The sequence below is a fragment of the Nomascus leucogenys genome, chromosome 4 (genome assembly GCF_006542625.1).
Source record: "Nomascus leucogenys isolate Asia chromosome 4, Asia_NLE_v1, whole genome shotgun sequence".
Lineage (NCBI taxonomy): Eukaryota > Metazoa > Chordata > Mammalia > Primates > Hylobatidae > Nomascus > Nomascus leucogenys.
In genome coordinates, this window is record NC_044384.1 from 47,874,030 (window position 1) to 47,894,572 (window position 20,543).

Sequence of the window (20,543 nt, forward strand, 5' to 3'; positions counted from 1 at the left end):
GTCATGTATTATTTTTATTTTTGTTTTTGTTTTTTTTTGAGACGAAGTCTTGCTCTGTCACCCAGGCTGGAGTGCAGTGGCGCAATCTTGGCTCACTGTAACTTCTGCCTCCTGGGTTTGAGTGATTCTCCTGTCTCAACCTTTGGAGTAGCTGGGATTACAGGTGCGTGCCACTATGCCTGGCTATTTTGTATTTTTAGTAGAGACAGGGTTTCACCATGTTTGCCAGGCTGGTCTCGAACGCTTGACCTCAAGAGATCCACCCACCTCGGGCTCCCAAAGTGCTGGTATTACAGGCATGAGCCACCATGCCCAGCCCATGTTTTTTTTTTTGGGGGGGGGTGGTGGGGACAGAGTCTCGCACTGTCATCTGGCTAGAGTGCAATGGTATGATCTCAGCTCATTGCTACCTCCACCTCCTGGGTTCAAGTGATTCTCCTGTCTCGGCCTCCCAGGTAGCTGGGATTACAGGCATCCGCCACCATGCCCAGCTAATTTTTTGTATTTTTAGTAGAGAAGGTGTTTCACTATTTTGACCAGGCTGGTCTCGAACTCCTGACCTAATGATCCGCCCACCTTGGCCTCCCAAAGTGCTGGGATTACAGGCGCAAGCCACCGCGCCAGCCCCATGTATTATTTTTATTAAGCTGCAGTGGAGACTTACGTAGTAGTAAATGGAAAATTACCGAATATTTGAGTAGAGACTTGACATAATAAAAGTTACTTTTCGGAAAGATTAATCTGACTTATCTGTTGTTTCAGAATAGATGCATTGGAAGACAGATATAGAGGCAATTTTGACCCCTATAAGACCCCTATAATGTTGAAGTAAAAGTAGTCATCGTAATGGTAACATGGTTAGAACAGAACAACATCATTAATAAGATAATAATAAACATTTTTTGAGTGTTCGGCATTCGCCACCATGCCGAAGAAATCTATATGCTCATTTAGTCTTAACAACAAACCTCTGAAATCGTGCATGCTATTGTTAGCCTCATTTTACAGATGAGGAAACTGAAGTAATTGACCATATGGGATGAATGGTTTAGGAATCATACATAAATAAGTAAAATAAGTGTTAAGATTTAAGGGAGTTTATAAAATTTACTGAAGACAAATCTTTAAGAGCTGAACCTGTTATATAAGTAGTTGCTAGTATATAGGAGTTAGTCTTTTGTGTTCATCAAAACAGTCTTAGGTATTCGTAAATATCTAACCTCCAAGGAAAGGTATGATTTGTAGAAAGTTTATGACAAGTCAGTATAGTAATTTTTGAATTTTTGAAAGGAGTAAATTGTGTTTCTAAAATAAATACTATTCATTGTTTAGAATGGGTTTCCAAAGTAAGTTCAAGTTAGCAAGCTTTAGTTATATTAATAATTTTAAAGCCAAGTGATATTTTTGATTCTATAAGGATTAGAAAGTAAAAAGAAAAACTTTTGCAGCTGTTTGCCAGCAATAGGATTCCATCTTGTAATTTCATAGTAAGAATGTTTTCATTTGTTTTTATTCTTTTCTAAAATGGATAATCTAATTCTAGATTACTGATATAGTAGTCCACAAAATCAACTGATTGTGTTTTTACAAAAAAAACTAAAATTGGATCAGGAATCAATCAGACAACACTGGCTCTATGCCATCTCCAGCAGAAACATCTTAATGGTACTACCAGGGGGAAAATACCTAAATATTTCTCAAAGTAGCCAGCAAAATGAAACACAACCAGAATTTGCATAAGGAAGGAGAAAGAAATAATGTGTGACATGTTTATATTTTTCTGTTCAAAGCAGACTTTGTTAAATAGGTTCTGGAACCAGTTCTAGCTTTTTTGCATGCAGGAGATAGGACTTTGCATTATTTTCTTACTGCCAAATTAAGTGATAATGAAAAGTTTTTATGAGTTTTAAGAAGTCTTTAAAGATTTTTTTAAAAAACCTTTTTGGTAGGTGCAAAACAAGGACATAGACTTCTTTTCTTCTTTTTACAGTCAGCCCTATGTATCTGCAGGTTCTGCATCTGCAGATTTAACTAATCGCAGATTAAAAATATTTGGGAAAAAACCAACAATAAATAATAACAATACAAAAATAAAAAATGCAAATAAAAAATAAAGTATAACAATGATTTACATAGTATTTACATTGTAGGTATTATAAGTAATGTAGAGATTATTTAAATTATATAAGAGGATGTGTATGGGTTAATATGCAAATGCTATGCAATTTTATATAAGGAACTTGATAAACCTTGGATTTTAGTATCCTGGAGGGTCCTGGGACCATCTCCCTGCAACTATCCTCTAAAACTGTAATTGGAATCTTTTGCTGAACACATTTACTTTGATGTGCTAAGGTATTATTGTGCTGATTTTATCTTCTTGTCCTTTTTTCTATAGGAATATGGTGTTGGCTGAAAGATGTGTGTTGCTTAGTGCTGAACTTTTAAAAAGCCAAAGCAAATATTCAGAGGCTGCAGCTCTCCTAATACGGTTGACCAGTGAGGTACTGAAACTGTGTAGTATTTGCTTTAATTAGCATTGTTCTTTTTTTTTTAAAAGAACGTATCTTTTTTTCTTGAAAGGCTTTATAAAACATAAAATTAGCCAGGGAAATCTGTCTTTGGGAATTTACAACATGGCTGTTTTAGTTTTTCGTTGAGTTAATTTTAAATGTAATTTTTTATAAATTAAATTTATTTACATATTTTAAGCCTACATTTCATTATTAACTACAGACATGTATTGAGCATACTCTGTGACTTATTACGTTTTGTCCTTTGAATAAGAATATAGAAAACAATATGCATGTGAATTCCTAATATAAAATGATATTTTATTTTTTATTATTCATATTTTGTTATCTGAGTCTGCTTGCTAGGGAGATAAAGCTGATTTTAAAAGAATCACAGAGGAATTTTTAGTTTTACTTTCAACTAGCATGAACTTTTTAAGAAAATCATCTTAAACATTTAAAAAACCTATATTGTGAATATTTTAAAAGAGAAAAAAGTAATTCATTTATAGTTGTTGAAGATTTTACAACAAACATTATTGAGTTGCATTGACTGCAGGCTTGTAAAGAATAGTAATTCCTTTATAAGTACTGTTAATAACACATTTTTTAGATGAATACTGAAGAACGAAGGAACAAAATCAAACACCTCCTTTGTTTGCTCCTTAAATGTTAAATTATCCTAGGATTTTAATCCTTGGACCAATGCACTTTTTAACTCTTTACGTTTTGGGGATGATCTTGTCCACAGCCATGCTTTTCACTTTCAAATCTGTCTTCAACCCTGACCTTTCCTTGAGCTTTAGATTTGTATGGCCAACTATCTTTAAGATTTATCTACTTGCGGCCAGGCATGATGGCTCATGCCTGTAATCCTAGCACTCTGAGGGCTGAGGCGGGCACATCACCTGAGGTCAGGAGTTTGAGACCAGCCTGGCCAACATAGTGTAATCCTGTCTCTACTAAAAATACAAAAATTAGCCAGGCATGGTGGTGCACACCTGTAATCTCAGCTACTCAGGAGGCTGAGGCAGGAGAATTGCTTGAACACAAGGTGGAGGTTGCAGTGAGCTGAGATCACGCCATTGCACTCCAGCCTGGGCAACAGAGCGAGACTCTTGTCTCAACAACGACAACAAAGATTTATCTACTTGCGTGTTTCCAAGGCATCTTAAATTAACATATAAATAAACCCATAAAATTTTTTACCTGATATATCATGATCTTAAATTATGTTATGACTAACTAGCCCTCTATTTGCTCAAGGCAGAAATGGCTTGAGATATTCCTGTATTCTCCTATCCTGTCTATAATCCAGTGCAGAATGGAGGTGGGGGTGGGGGTGGGAGTAATTTTTGTTTTCAAGCTCTTAAACATTATTTATTAAAAATTTTAATCTTTAAAAATATATTTTCTTTTTGTATCTCCAAATAGTTTACTTCTCTCTCTTTCTTTTGTTGTTGGTTTTTCTTAAACTTCTCCTACTGTTCTAGTTCTCATTCTTATTATTTTTTCTTTGGGACTGCGGCCTTTTTCCTCTTGCTTCGCCTAATTTACTAGTCATGATATCAGTTGTGTACTTCAGGTAGTCTTTCCTAATATACCTGTTTGTCCTGAGTGTCTCTGTTCTGCTCTCTCATACAATGCTGTAAAACCTGACTTGTCATATTATATTATATTGGAAATTATGTTTAAGCTTCTTAAGCTGTTAGCTTCTTGAGGGCAGGGAACCGTGTTGCCTTCTGTTTTTATTCCTGTTGCCTAACACTGGCCTTGGCACATGGATTAGGTGCTCTACAAGTGTTTGTTGTAACTGAACCATTAATTCTTCTACAAAAGTTTCTGTAAGGTCTAACTAGTTAGGTTCAGAAGTGATATTTAAAATGTTTAATAATTGTTATTGCATGGACACTGACTAATAAATATGAAAAGACAACAAACTATTTGTAGAGCTGAATATAGGCTTTTGAGTATTTTGATGTTCTCTATTATAATAAATAATCTTAACTTGGATTTGAATGTGTTGCTGTGTTTTTCAACCTAAGGATTATCAGTGAATGTAAAAAGAATTTATGGTTCAGGAGCTTCAATAAAATTCCTTTTTTTCTTCCTTGCTTAAGTGATTTCAATATGCCATTCTATCCACATATGTGAATAAAATTTCTTCAGAGCAAGTTCTCCTGTCTGCATTATAACCGTGTTATTTTTTGTCATTTTTCTCGTCTTTCCAATTCTTTTTCACTTTTCTTTCTCAAATCTGGATGATTTGTTTTATCATGAAAGTCTAGAAAGTGTATCATTGTTATTTGCTGCCGTGTGGTGGGGAGAGGGGGCAGATGGTGGCACATGTACCCAGAAATTGTGATTCTCAATGGCCTTTTCTGCTATACCTTTCATAAATTTCTTTGAGATAACTTGAAACTAAGGATTATTAGGCATAATGTTTATAAATTATGTTAAATCTTTACCAACAGTTTACATTTATTGTGTGTATTTTGTTAACTAGAAAGGCTGTATAATATCAAGAGATGTACACTGATTTTGAAGCTGGAGAATTGAGTTACATACTCTTGACATTCCTGAACTGTGTTCCCTAGATTTTTGCTAATACCGTCATAGCAAAAGATAGTTAATGAGGCCTAGGCAAAAGGAGGAGCTGTGCTTTGACTTTGTGTACTGCAAATTTTTGGTCAGGTGGATCCTATTTTTTTGTTTTATGCCCTGGGATTCTCAGAATGGCAGAGCAAACCCAGTTTAATGATAAAACATGCCACATTTATCACCACATAGGATATATATGAATTTGGTGCTTAAGACATACCTGCTTCTGTCTGTTTCTGTGCTGAACACTTATTCTGGTCTTATAACCCATTTTTTCTGTTACTATTTTAAATATGAAAAATCAGTTTCTAGGGATGCTAATATCAGTTTTTGTAAGTTTCTTCAGCTTGGGAGTAACTGGTCTTATGGGAAATTTATCAGCTGATAGCACCTTTCTTTCCTGTTAACTTCACAGTTATGCAGAGATGAAATCTTAAAAGCTTAGAGCCGTCTTTTATTTGATGTTTGATTCAGTTAATTAGCTGCAGCTGGTGGCTTTATCAACTGTGTTTTTATTGAAGTGTTTATTGAGGCCTCTACCTCAGGTGATTTTTTTTTTTCCTGTACATACCCTCATATTTTAAGTTATTGTTGTGTTTTTATCTTTTGTTAAAATTATCTCTTGGTTGTGGAGAATTTTCATAGGCCGGAGTTCTTGTTGAAGTGCCATCAACAGATTTTTTTTTCTTAGTTTCTTATCGAACATAAATAAAACTTGTTATTCGATAGTATGAAATACACCACTGTATTAAAATCTTATCTTTCAATTCATTTAAAGCCTTTGCTTTCTGGATAAAACCATCACTTTGTAAAAATCCTTTTATTTATCTTCCATCAACACTGATACCAGTTGTCATTCTTTTCAGGGCAATTTTTCTCCTCTCAAAACAATGTTTTTACCACTTTGGGTGTCACAATAAGAATCAGGGTCCAATGAAGAATAAAGCTGGACTAAGATATGAAAACACAGTATTCAGCTCTAGAAACTGATTCTCCACATGCAAGAGTCAAAATTTTGTTTCAGCCAAATTAATACAGGCTATGGACTTCCACATCTGCCTTCAGTTGGTCAGTTCTTGAGTGTTAAATTTGGGAATGCTAAGGATTTCTCATTTTGGTTTTTAACTGGGTTGTGCATTAGAATCACTTGCAAACCATTAAATATTCTCAGGGAATATTCTTAGCTTATTAGAATGTCCAGGATTGCTACCCCTCCAGGTTTTGCAGTTTAGTGAAGCTTCATAGGCAGTAAAAAAGTATGTGTGTATATATTATATTTTTTTCGTGTGTGTGTATATATGCATGCATATGTGTGTTGTGCTAAGAATAGACTTAAGAAATTACAGCACTTAAAAAACTGAACTCTGTTGAGGCCTAAGTGAAATTCTGAAATAGAAACAATAATTAGGGAGAATTACCTATTTTAGATATTAAAACATATGGATATTAAAATATAAGGCTACAGAACTATACAGTGATAAGAATAGACATATTAATGGGCTAGAATGAGAATTTAAATACTGCATATGATTAAGTTATTTAAAATCAGTGGAGAAAGCTAACTTATTCACAAAATGGTATTGTGATATCTAACCAGCTGTTTGGGTTGGAATCTTAGCTTATTCATTGTGTTTTAATATATTATGACTTGATTAAGCTATAATAAAAAGTGAAACCAGAGTAACACACACACACACACACGCACACACACACACACACACACACACCTAGAAGCAAATACTAGGAGAGCACTTTTTAAAGTCCTGGAATGATAACATCCTTTCTTAGTTTGATGTAATATCTTGACACTATAAAGGCAAAGAGAGTGTGCTTCCCTGCAAAATAATAAACTCTTTCATGTCAAAACTGGAAAATACTATTTGCAAAATATATCACAAAGGACCAATATTAAGAGTATACAAAGGGCTCTTAAAAAGCAGAAAATCTCAACAAACCATTCACAAAAGAGCATAAACAGGCAATTCACAGGAAAAGTACAAAATCCCCTAAACATATGAAAAGATTAACAGCCCTACTATGAAATGTATGTTAAGGAACAAGATGTTGTGTTTTTTTTTTCCCCTTTTTTGAGACAGGGCGTCATTCGTTCACCAAGGCTGGAGTACAGTGGTGCATTCATGGCTCACTGCAGCCGCAGCCTCCCAGGCTCAGGTGATTCTCCTGCCTCAGCCTCCCAAGCAGCTAGGACCACAGACACTCATCATCATGCCCAGCTAATTTTTGTAGAGATGGGGGTCTCTTTTTGTTGCCTAGGCTGGTCTTGAACGCTTTGGCTCAAACAATCCCCCACCTTCACCTCCCAAAGTTCTGGAATTACAGATGTGAGCTCCCAGGTGTCATTTTTATTTTATTAGCTAAAAATTTTAAAGATTTTTGGCTGAGTAGAGTGGAACACATATACTCTTATTCTTTGTTGATGAGAGTATGTATTGGTGCTACTTTTTTTGTAGCAGTTTGGCTATATTGATTAGAATCTGAAGTAGTATATGCATAGCTTTCATTAACTCTGCAGTTCTACTTCCAGAAATTTCTCTATTAAAAATATTTGAATAATTATTCAAATATGTTTCTATAAAGATAGTTATCAAATCATTTTATGTAGTAACAAAATATGAAACAATTGGTAAGTTAGGGTACATTTATAGAATGGAATACAGTTAGCTTTAAAATAAATGAGACAGATGTAGATGTCTTAGAAAGATGTCCATTACATAAGTGAAAAAAGCGAGGTACTCTATATAAATACCACTTATGTATCCAAATATATGTGTATTTTTAAAAATCCATATGTATTAGGCATGTAAACACATTCACATACATATGCAGGAGGGGTGACAAATGACACAATACTACTAAGCTGTAAAGAATAGTTACCTCTGGCAAATGAAATGAAGCATGGGCTAGGAAAGAAAGATGTTCACTTTTTTCTTCAAATATGTATTCTTTTTAAAAAAATGAGTTTGTATTAATAATTTTTAAAAAGAAAACATTTTTCTAAAAAATAAAATAGGCTCCCAAGCTCCCCTAAGTATTTCTGACACAAACCTGTTTTTAAGAACCACTCATTAATTACGTATTTCTGACTTCTTTACTTACTAGCTTTTGGATCTTAATTACTAGAGCAATCAACTAATCATTTAGTTTTTGTCAGGAGGAGGATGAAATAGATAATAGCTGCCATTTACTGAATGCTTTCTAGATGATTTCCTCGAGTCTGTTTCAGCTCTAGTATAATTCTATGATTGACGCAGAGATAGTTTATGATAATCAATGGTCTGTGAACACTTTTGATGTAACTATAATTTGTTGAAATTATCGCATTTAAAGTCAATGTTTTCTGTTTTCAACTTTCCCTGGGGAAAATAATGGCAGCAGAACACATGGAAGGGCATGGTAAGTTCAGCTTGAGAACAGCTAAAAACCTGGAGAAAGTTTTGGTGAAAATGTTGTTGATATTTAATCAGCAACCTTCAGTACTTTCTCAGTTATCTGTAAAGTGATGACTCTTTCAGTCAAAAGATTTGTCTTAAGGGCAGTGACGTAATGTAGTATGTGGTTTTGTAGATGCTGTACTGTAAGGTTCAGTTGAAGTGGAAACTTACTTGAGTTGTATTCTTTATTAATGCAGTAATAACAGGTGAAAAGAAAATCTTTGAAGCTGAAGCCTTCTGAATTTTTTAATGAAATGCAGTCGATTTGGCCCTCTGGATTATAGCAAAAGTTGAGGATTCCTTTAAATACAGTAAAATTTTACAGAGAATGAAGTAGTGGATTAGAATATTTCATAATCTATGTACATGTTTTCTTGGGTGGATGAAAATATGCTAACAAGTCAATTTTCAGAGGAAATTCGATTGGTGTAAATGTTTTCTGGTTTATTTTTTATCGGTATACCTGTATTAAATTTGTAGTTTACATACTTTTTTGCCATTCGAGAAGGGATTACAATTATTCACAGATTTGGTACATGGCACATTATCATAACCAGACATTTGGCTTTTATGAAAAGCTAAGTATTTCATGGTAGAAAATGTTTTCAAAGCTTAAAAGAATTTTGTGTCTATTGGAAAAATCAAGATTGGTTTGCCCCTTGATCTTTGCCCTCATGTACTCTTAAGTTAAACATTGGATATGCTATATTTAAGAAATTAAATGTTTTTTTCACTCGTTATCTATTTACTTTTAACTTGGTGAATCTAACCTTTTTCTCTTTTAAACATTCACTAGGATTCTGATCTTCGAAGTGCACTTCTTTTGGAACAGGCAGCACATTGCTTTATAAACATGAAAAGTCCCATGGTTAGAAAATACGCATTTCATATGATATTGGCAGGCCATCGATTTAGTAAAGCAGGGCAGGTGAGTGCATTTGCTTTACAATGAAAAGTTGCTATTTATTTCATAAATGTGTGTCATTTGTCCATTTTTATTATTTAAAAAGGATCTTAAAAACTAAATTAATTTTTGTTCTGAGGTAATATATTGGTAACGGCGTGAGATTTGGATTTAGACAAATCTGGCTATAAATTTTGATCTTCTACTCACAGCTTTGGTCAAGCTACTTCTCTGAGCCTTGGGGTTTTTTTATTTATAAAATTTGTAATTTTATCCAAATTTTGGTTAGGTAAAACTAAATCACATCTGTGAAAGGCCAGATAGTTTGTATGCATTCAAGCAGGAATGAATTCTCCCTATTTCAGCTCTGATCTTCTGTTCTCTTTCAAAGTATTTTTTAAAAAAATCCTACTCTTTCTGTTTCAGAGTGCTTTATAATGCTGTTGACTAAATACTTGATGTAAAGACATCTTCTGTCTGTTGTCTCTTGAAGCAGTTGAATTGCTGGGATCTTTACTGATTTAGAGAGATTTGTCTGGCCCCAGTTGTCCTAGAACCATTAGTCGGAGAGAGCTAGCTTTCTTGGAGGCTGAGAGTAGCAGTAGGGAGATGGTGATTTACTATAAATATAAATAGAAACTTGGATTAAACAACCATTAAACAACCATCTCTATATTTCAGAGACTATACTAGGAACTGAACATACACCCATAAAATCAACATGGTCTTACCTCTTAAGGAGCTTTTGATCTATTAGGGGCATATGAGGATCTTTTAAAAATTTAGTTAATATGAATTTACTAAGTATGAAATGTAACTATGAACATCCTTAATTTTTGTAAGTCTGCTAACCAAAGTATCCCAGTGTTTTACACAACGTACATTATTTCAAAGGTACAAAGAAGTAAAGATGTTCAGAAATTACTCTCAATTTCATGTAAAAATATTGTAATTTTTTAAAACCAACATTTCAAAATTGAGTTCCTTCCTCTATTTTTGGAACCTGTGGAAAGTTAGAAAATATGTGGACTTGCTTAATGTTCATTAAAAAACGTTTCTAATCTTAATATAAAATTAAACGTCTTTATAATAATTGATACAGTCCATGAATTAGAATTTCTCGGGCTGTAACATGGGAAAAACTTAAAAAAAAAAACTATTATTACTTTTCATGGCTTTTCTTCAATATCAAATGCAAGTGCATCTGAAACATATTACCCCACTGTGTATATCTTTGGTTAAAAGGTTTCTGTTCAAAAAATGACAAAATGTATTAAGCAGGAGGTTTCCTTTGCTTGAAAGAAAATATATGTCCCATTAGAAATGGTCTATTGTCTCCTATTGAAAATAAGTCATCATTTTTCTACATCTTTGTCCACTTTTGTGAATGGTTTCATTTGTGAGAATGGTAATGTCATTGGAACTAGAAACAGCTGCTTGTATCTACCTTCCCAAATTATAGAGCATATTGCTTCTAGGAAATAACGTAACAAGTTAAAAATGCTACCTTTGTGGTAGGTTGAGATACATTTGCTATCTGGCTTCATAATCATCTCTTACTGTAGTATATAACCCTGTGAAGTTAATGATTCAAGGTAGCTGGGTTTGCTATTTCATGACCACTCTATACACTCTGAACCCAAGACAGCTCTTTCACAAAACAGTACAGTTTGTGGAAATATGAGAATATAACTATAAAGTAAGATCTACTAGATAAGCCAATACAATATATATTTAATTGAAGTGCATCAAGAACAGTCTCTTCCTTGGAAGTTAGGGTGCATAGAACACATATAATTCTGACTGAGGCCTAGTTGTTTCTGAGAAGCACCAATTTTTTATTATGTTTTTAAAATTTTTAAGTTCCAATGTACATGTGCAGGATGTGCAGGTTTGTTACATAGGTAAACGTGTGCCATGGTGGTTTGCTGCACCCATCAACTCATCACCTAGGTATTAAGCCCAGCATTCATTAACTCTTTTTCCTAATGCTTTCCATCTCCCCACCCTACACCTCAACAGGCCCCAGTGTGTGTTGGACTGTGTCCATGTGTTCTCATTGTTCAGCTCCCACTTACAAGTGAGAACATGCGGTATTTGGTTTTCTGTTCCTGTGTTAGTTTGCTGAAGATAATGGCTTCCAGCTTCCTCCATGTCCCTGCAAAGGACATGATCTCTTTCCTTTTTATGGCTGCATAGTATTCCATGGTGTGTATGCATGTACCACATTTTCTTTATTCAGTCTATCATTGATGGACATTTGGGTTGATTCCATGTCTCTGCTATTGCGAATAATGCTGCAGTGAACATATGTGTGCCATAAAACAGAATTCTCCTGCCTCAGCCTCCCGAGTAGCTGGGATTACAGGCATGCATCACCATGCCCGGCTAATATTGTATTTTTAGTAGAGATGAGGTTTCTCCATGTTGGTCAGGCTAGTCTTGAACTCCCAACCTCAGGTGGTCCACCTTCCTCAGCCTCCCAAAGTGCTGGGATTACAGGTGTGAGCCACCACGCCCAGCTTTGACTTTTTAATAATCACCATTCTGACTGCCATGAAATGGTGTCTCATTGTGGTTTTGATTTGCATTTCTCTAATGATCAGTGATGTTGAGCTTTCTTTTTTTCATGTGTTTTTTGGCTACATAAATGTCTTCTTTTGAGAAGTGTCTGTTCATGTTCTTTGCCCACTTTTTGGTTGGCTCTCTGCTTGTCTGTTGTTGATGTGTAGGAATGCTTGTGATTTTTGCACATTGATTTTATATCCTGAGGTTTTGCTGAAGTTGCTTATCAGCTTAAGAAGGTTTTGGGCTGTGACAATGGGGTTTTCTAGACATAGGATCGTGTCATTTGCAGACAAAGACAATCTCATTTCCTCTCTTCGTATTTGAATACCCTTTATTTCTTTCTCTTGCTTGATTGCCCTGGCCAGAACTTCCAATATTATGTTGAATAGCAGTGGTGAGAGAGGGCATCCTTGTCTTGTGCTGGTTTTCAGGGAGAATACTTCCACCTTTTGTCCATTCAGTATGATATTGGCTGTGGGTTTGTCGTAAATGGCTCTTACTATTTTTTTTTTTTTGAGATGGAGTTTCGCTCCTGTTGCCCAGGCTGGAGTGCAATGGCGTGATCTCGGCTCACCGCAACCTCCGCCTCCCGGGTTCAAGCAATTGTCCTGCCTCAGCCTCCCAAGTAGCTGGGGTTACAGGCACTCGCCACCACACCTGGGTAATTTTTTGTATTTTTAGTAGTGACAGGGTTTCACCACATTGGCCAGGCTGGTCTTGAACTCCTGACCTCAGGTGATCCATCCGCCTTGGCCTCCCGAAGTGCTGGGATTACAGGCGTGAGTCACCACGCCCGGCCAGCTCTTACTATTTTGAGGTATGTTCCTTCGATACCCAGTTTATTGAGAGTTTTTAACATGAAGAGATGTTGAATTTTATCAAAAATGTTTTCTGCATCTATTGAGATAATCATGTGGTTTTTCTCTTTAGTTCTGTTTATGTGATAAATTACCTTTATTGATTTGCGTATGTTGAACCGGCCTTGCATCCTAGGGATGAAGCCAGCTTGATTATGGTGGATAAGCTTTTTGATAACTAGCACCAACTTTTCATGACATTTGAATTTAAAACAGGGTTGTATTGGTAGGGATGAGTGAGAATGAGAGAAGTTATAGAGTAATGCCGTTTCTCTTAGTCCTCTATTTGAGAATTCATGCTGAATCACTTATCTTGCCCCAGAAGTGTGTGTGTGTGTGTGTGTGTGTGTGTGTGTGTGTGTGTCACCCAGGCTGGAGTGCAGTGGTGCCATCTCGGCTCACTGCAACCTCCACCTCCCAGGTTCAAGTGATTCTCCTGCCTCGGCCTCCCGAGTAGCTGGGACTACAGGTACGTGCCACCACGCCTGGCTGCTTTTTGTATTTTTAGTAGAGACGTGGTTTCACCATGTTGGCCAAGCTGGTCTCGAACTCCTGACCTCATGATCCGCTTGCCTCAGCCTCCCAAAGTACTGAGATTACAGGCGTGAGCCATTGCGCTCGGCATCCCAGAAGTTGTTTATAGTTCAATGACTTTTCATTAAGAATATCAGAAAGTAAAGTGCATTTTAAAAAGAAGTGGCATGAAAGTTTAGTCAGTAAAAAAAAAAAAATTAAAACCCTGGGGAAGAGTGTATGTGATTAAACAACCTTTCTTTCTGTTCTTACTATAAAAAGCTGACTCAAACCTTGTTACCTCATTTAAATTTCTTTTCCAAAAAATCTTCAAAAATCCACTTGAACTCATTCCAAAATCCACTTGAACACGCAGACGCATTCGACTCTTTTTCTATATCTATCAGTTTTTAATACTGTGTTCCTTTACTAAATGCTAAAGATAGGGTTGCTTTTTTTTCCCAAGAAACATCACTTAAAAATTAATTTGGAAACAGGCCGGGCGTATTGGCTCACACCTGTAATCCCAGCACTTTGGGAGGCCAAGGTGGGCTGATCACCTGAGGTCAGGAGTTTGAGACCAGTCTGATCAACATGGAGAAACCCCGTCTCTACTAAAAATACAAAAAAATTAGCCAGACATGGTGGCGCATGCCTGTAATCCCAGCTACTCAGGAGGCTGAGGCAGGAGAATTACTTGAACCCAGGAGGTGGAGGTTGCGGTGACCCAAGATTGCACCATTGCACTCCAGCCTGGGCAACAAGAGCAAAACTCCATCTCAAAATAATAATAATAATAATAATAATAATAATAATAATAATAATTTGGAAACAGTCTCAAGTTTATAGAAAAGTTGCAAGCACTGTTCAGAAATTTTTCTTTTTGCCATTTGAGTGTTAAGTGGTTTATCTCTTGCCCTATTATCCTCAAATACCTTAGGATATATTTCTTATTTTCTTATTTTTCTTTTTTTTGAGACGGAGTTTTGCTCTTGTTGCCCAGGCTGGAGTGCAGTGGCGCGATCTCGGCTCACCGCAACCTCCGCCTCCCGGGTTCAAGCAATTCTCCTGCCTCAGCCTCCGGAGTAGCTGGGATTACGGGCATGCACCACCATGCCTGGCTAATTTTTTTTGTATTTTTAGTAGAGACAGGGTTTCTCCATGTTGGTCAGGTTGGTCTCAAACTCCTGACCTCAGGTGATCTGCCCACCTCGGCCTCCCAAAGTGCTGGGATTGCAGGCGTGAGCCACCATGCCCGGACCGTATTACTTATTTTCTAGAAACAAGAACTTTCCCTTACATAACCATAGCATAACCATCAAAGTAAAAAAAAAATTGGCATTGATACAGAGCTACTGTGTAATCCTCAGACCCCATTCAGATTTTGACAGTCATCCCGTGCATGTCTTTTATCAAAGGGCATAGGATGTTTTGTCCTTTTTTAGTCAAAGGATTGTTTGACTTCATGACTTAAACACTCGTGAAGGTTATAGTCCAATGCTTTTTGTAGATTGTCCCAAGTTACATGTCTCTGCTATTTTCATGATGAGATTCAAATTCGGTATGTTTGTAGGAATATACAGAACACATCCTGTGTTCTCATTTCATGCTGTCCAGTGGCAGACTATTTTTATTTATCACTTAATCAATAAAGTATTTCTTTTTAAAAACAACTTACTTAATTTTGGCCGGGTGCAATGGCTCACGCCTGTAATCCCAGCACTTTGGGAGGCTGAGGCAGGCGGATCATGAGGTCAGGAGATTGAGACCATCCTGGCTAACACGGTGAAACCCCGTCTCTACTAAAAATACAAAAAAAAATTAGCTGGGTGTGGTGGCGGGTGCCTGTAGTCCCAGCTACTCGGGAGGCTGAGGTAGGAAAATGGCATGAACCTGGGAGGCGGAGCTTGCAGTGAGCCGAGATCGCGCCACTGCACTCCAGCCTGGGCTACACAGTGAGACTCCACCTCAAAAAAAAAAAAAAACTTAATTTTTTTAAGAAATGGAGTCTCACTGTGTTGCCTAGGCTGGTCTCAAACTCCTGGCTTCAAGAGATCATCCCACCTTGGCCCCCTAAAGTGCTAGGATTGCAGCCACGAGCTACAACACCCAGCCAAGAAAATATTTCTTTAAAAAACTCCCTCAGGCCAGGCACGGTGGCTCATGCCTGTAATCCCAGCACTTTGGGAGGCCGAGGTGGGCGGATCACGAGGTCAGGCGATCGAGACCATGGTGAAACCCCATCTCTACTAAAAATACAAAAAATTAGCCGGGCGTAGTGGCGGGCGCCTGTAGTCCCAGCTACTCAGGAGGCTGAGGCAGGAGAATGGCGTGAACCTGGGAGGCGGAGCTTGCAGTGAGCCGAGATTGCGCCACTGCGCTCCAGCCTGGGCGAAAGAGTGAGACTCCGTCTCATCAAAAAAAAAAAAAAAAAAAACAAAAACAAAAAACTCCCTCAAAGACAATTCTGACAATACTATAAGGCACGTATGAAGGACAGTGGAAACTAGTATATTTTGAAACAAAAGTTTAGTGAAAAAAAGCCTTTTCTTGGTACCAAATCCCATTTTTTAGGATGGAGGTTGTGTGAGTTCAGAGAGTGGCAGTGATAAGTAATTTATGCCAAATAGCTGCTTATGCTTGTGATAGGGTGCAGCAATAGCCAGAAGAAAAGAATACCAAACTGTATCACTACAGAACAAACCAGTTGTGTAAAAATGTGCATACATCATAAATATATACACACATATAAATACACACACACACATTCACTATATACTCACGTGCAGTTTTAGCACACGCCGGTATTTCCATTTGGCCCAGTGCAGTGGTATAAAGAGGGATGACCACATCAAAATTACATTTCATAAAATAACTTCTAGTTACAAGATAATAACAAAGCCTCTAACTCTATCCATGACTCCATATGCTAATGCTCTGGAAACTCCCATCTGGTTTTGTTTTTTGTTTTTGTTTTTTTGGCAGAGTTTCGCTGTTTTGCCCAGGCTGCAGTGAAGTGGCTCCATCTCGGCTCACTGCAACCTCCGCCTCCCGGGTTGACGCGATTCTCCTGCCTCAGCCTCCCGAGTAGCTGGGATTACAGGTGTCTGCCACCAAGCCCAGCTAATTTTTGTATTTTTAATAGAGATGGGGTTTCACCATGTTGGACAGGCTGGTCTTGAACTCCTGACCTCAGGCAATCCACCTGCCTCAGCCTCCCAGAGTGCTAGGATTACAGGTGTAAGTCACCATGCTCGACCTCCCAACTGGTTTTTCACAGTCATTATTATTACTGAGTTCATATACTTCTTGCCTTTGAACAAAGCAGATGCTTGCTTGTTTCAGGATTTCTCTTGGTTTTTAAACTGCAGCTCTAAAAACTTTTAGGTTTTTAGAACTGTTAACCACTTTTGGGTTTCTTCTGTCTGGTTAATTTGTCTCTATTTGAGATACCTGTTATTAAAAATCAGCCTTCAACTTTGCAGTCCTCTTTTTTGAAAACATTTGATCCTTTTGATGTAGTATCTTCTTCAGTGTTCACTTCTTTCATTAGTTGGGCAGTGATGGCCAAGTGGTTAGTACCTGGTGAGTTCAGAGCCAGATCTGGAGGAAAGCTATCTCCATGAATTGTGATTGACTGGAACTTGGACCTTTTTCTTTGGAAATTTATTTTGATGTAGAGATGTGGGAAGTCTTCTAGCTATTATAGTGGGTGCTACCCACTCTACTGTCTATCTTCTTTTTGTGGTGGCTGACATTGGATAACTGCTTTGGTGTTTTTGCTGCTTTTTTGGTTTTCTACAGGGTGTACTTTTATAGTGTGTTTGGTCAGCATCAATTTCCCATCCCTTCTTTTTTGGTCATCTTTTCTGTCAGACATACTGCTGCTGGCACTGAGAGGTAGTCTGTACCTTTCTTTTTTTTTTTTTTCTGAGACGGAGTCTCGCTCTGTCGCCCAGGCTGGAGTGCAGTGGCATGATATCGGCTCACTGCAACCTCCGTCTCCTGGGTTCAAGCGATTCTCCTGCCTCAGCCTCCCAAGTAGCTGAGATTACAGGCGCACGCTACGACTCCTGGCTAATTTTTGTATTTTTAATAGAGGTGGGGTTTCACCATGTTGGCCAGGCTGGTCTCGAACTCCTGAACTCATGATCCACCCACCTCAGCCTCCCAAAGTGCTGGGATTACAGGTGTGAGCCACTGCTCCCGGCTGTACCTCTCTTTTAAAACAGTAATTACAGAGGCCAGGCACGGTGGCTCATGCCTGTAATCCCAGCACTTTGGGAGGCTGAGGTGGGTGGATCACGAGTTCAGGAGTTCGAGACCAGCCTGGCCAACATGGTGAAACCCCACCTCTATTAAAAACACAAAAATTAGCCAGGCGTGGTAGCGTGCGCCTGTAATCCCAGCTACTTGGGAGGCTGAGGCAGGAGAATTGCTTGAACCCAGGAGGCGGAGGTTGCAGTAGGCCGAGATTATGCCACTTCACTCCAACCTGGGCGACAGAGCGAGACTCTGTCTCGAAAAAAATAAAAATAATTACAAGTTCAGGAGGTCCATGTCTGGGTTTGCCGCATGAGTATATTGTGTAATGCTGTGATTTGGGCTTCAGAGAACTAACCCATCACCCAAATAGTGAATATATTACCCAGTAGGTTGTTTTTCAACCCTCACTTCCTTCTCTTCCTCTCTCTCCCCTTTTGGTGTGCCCAGTATTTATTATTTCCTCTTTATGTCCATGCATGCCCATTGTTCAGCTTCCACTTATAAGTGAGAGCATTGCCTATTTGATTCTCTATTTCTGATTTATTTCACTTATGATAATGGCCTCTGGCTCCATCCATGTTGCTGCAAAGGATGTGATACCATTCTTTTTTATGGCCACGTTGTATTCCATGGTGTGTATGTACCACATTTTCTTTATACAGTCCACCATTGATGGGCACCATAGGTTGATTCCATGTTTGTACTACTGTGAATAGTGCTGTGATGAACATAAGAATACAGGTGTCTTTTTGGTAGAACAATTTACTTTTCTTTGGGTACATACCTAGTAATGGGATTACTGGGTTGAATGGTAGTTCTCTTTTATCTGTTGGAGAAACCTCCAAATTGCTTTCCACACTGGCTGAACTAACTTACATTCCCACCAACAGTGTATAACTGTTCTCTTTTCTCCATAGCCTTTTAAAATAGCCATTCTAAACTGGTATGAGATGGTATCTCATTGTTTCGATTTACATTTCTCTAATGATTAGTGATGTTCAGTATTTTTTCATATTTTTCATGGCTGCTTGTGTATCTTTTGAGAAGTGTCTGTTTATGTCCTTTGCCCACTTTTTAATGGGATTATTTGATTTTTTTCTTGATTTAAGTTACTTTTAGATTCTGGATGTTAGTCCTTTGTCGGATGTGTAGTTTGCAGGTATTTTCTCACATTTTGGAGGTTGTTTATTCTGCCAATAGTTTCTTTTGCTGTGTAGAAGCTTTTTAGTTTAATTAGGTACCAGTCATCAATTTTTGTTTTTGTTGCCATTGCTTTTGAGGACTTACTCATAAATTTTTTGCCAAGGCTGATATCCAGAAGGGTATTTCCTGGGTTTTCTTCTAGGATTTTTTTATACTTTGAGGTCTTTAAGTCTTTAATCCATCTCCAGTTAATTTTTTGTATATGGTGATAGGTAGGGGTCTAGTTTCATTCTTCTGAATATGGTTAGCCTGGTTATCCCAGCACTGTTTATTGAATGGGGAGTCCTTCTCCCCATTGCTTAGTTTTGTAGACTTTGTTAAAGATCTGTTGGTTGCAGGTATGCTTTTTTATTTCTGAGTTCTGTATTCTATTCCATTGTTCACATGTCTATTTTTTGCACCAGTACCATGCTGTTTTGGTTACTATAGCCTTGTAGTGTAGTTTGAAGTTGGGGAATATGATGCCTCGGGCTTTGTTTTTGCTTAGGACTTTGTTGGCTACTCAGGCTCTTTTTTGGTTCCATATGAATTTTAGAATAGTTTTTTCTAATTCTGTGGAAAATGACATTATTTATTTGATAGATAGTTTGTTGAATCTGTAGATTGCTTTGGGCAATATAGTTATTTTAACTATATTGATTTCTCCTTATCTGTGAGTGTGGGGTTTTTTTTGTTCGTTTGTTTGTGTCTATACTTTCTTTTATCAGTGTTTTGTAGTTTTCTTTTACCTCCTTGGTTAAATGTATTCCAGGTATTTTATTTTGTGTGTGTGTGGCAGTTGTAAATGGGATTGAGTTCTTACTTGGTTCTCATCTTGAGTTTTATTACTGTATAGAAACACAACTGATTTTTGTGCATTAAATTTGTATCATGAAACTACTGAAGTCATTTATCCTAACGACTACTGTCTTTAGGAGGAATCTTTAGGTTTTTCCAGGTATAGGATCTTGTCATCACTGAACAAAGATCATTTCACTTCCTCTTTTCCTATTTGGATGCTTTTTCTTCTTTCTCTTGCCTGATTGCTCTGGCTAGGGTTTCTAGTACTATGTTGAATAGAAGTGGTGTGAGTGCAGAGTGTACATCCTTGTCTTGTTCCACTTAGAGGGAATGCTTTCAACTTTTCCCCATTCAATATGATGTTGGCTGTGAATTTGTCATATACGGGTCTTATTATTTTTAGGTATGTTTCTTACAATGCTTAGTTTGTTAAGGGTTTTTATCATGAAGGGATTTTGGACTTTATTGAATGCTTTTTCTGTATCTATTGAGATGATCATATGGTTTTTAATTCTCTTTATGTGGTGAGTAACATTTATTGATTTGCAAATATTGAACCATCTTCGTATTTCTGGAATAAAACCCACTGGATTGCGATTAATTTGACTTTTTGATGTCCAGCTGGATTTGGTTTGCTAGTATTTTATTGATTTTTGCTTCTGTGTTCATCATGGGTATTGACTTGTTTTCTTTTTGTGTGTATGTCATTGCCAGATTTTGATATCAGGATGATATTAGTTAAGGAGGAATCTTTCTTCATATATATATATATATATATATATAGAATATATATAAAATTTTTTTTTTGAATAGTTTCAGTAAAATTGGTACCAGCTTTTCTTCGTGCACATGGTAGAATTTGGCTTTGAATCCAGCTGATCTTGGG

The 20,543-nt window shown here is 37.2% G+C and overlaps 1 protein-coding gene across 2 annotated transcripts in view; it reads left to right on the top strand.

Annotated features, from left to right (window-relative positions):
* Positions 1-20,543, top strand: part of TRAPPC8 (trafficking protein particle complex 8) — a 112,539-nt gene that overhangs the window by 42,120 nt on the left and 49,876 nt on the right. For both annotated transcript variants that reach the window (XM_030810612.1, XM_030810613.1), the window contains exons 11-12: positions 2,399-2,504; positions 9,363-9,494. In XM_030810612.1, the coding sequence (XP_030666472.1) occupies positions 2,399-2,504; positions 9,363-9,494 (238 nt within the window). The remainder of the gene's footprint in view (positions 1-2,398; positions 2,505-9,362; positions 9,495-20,543) is intronic.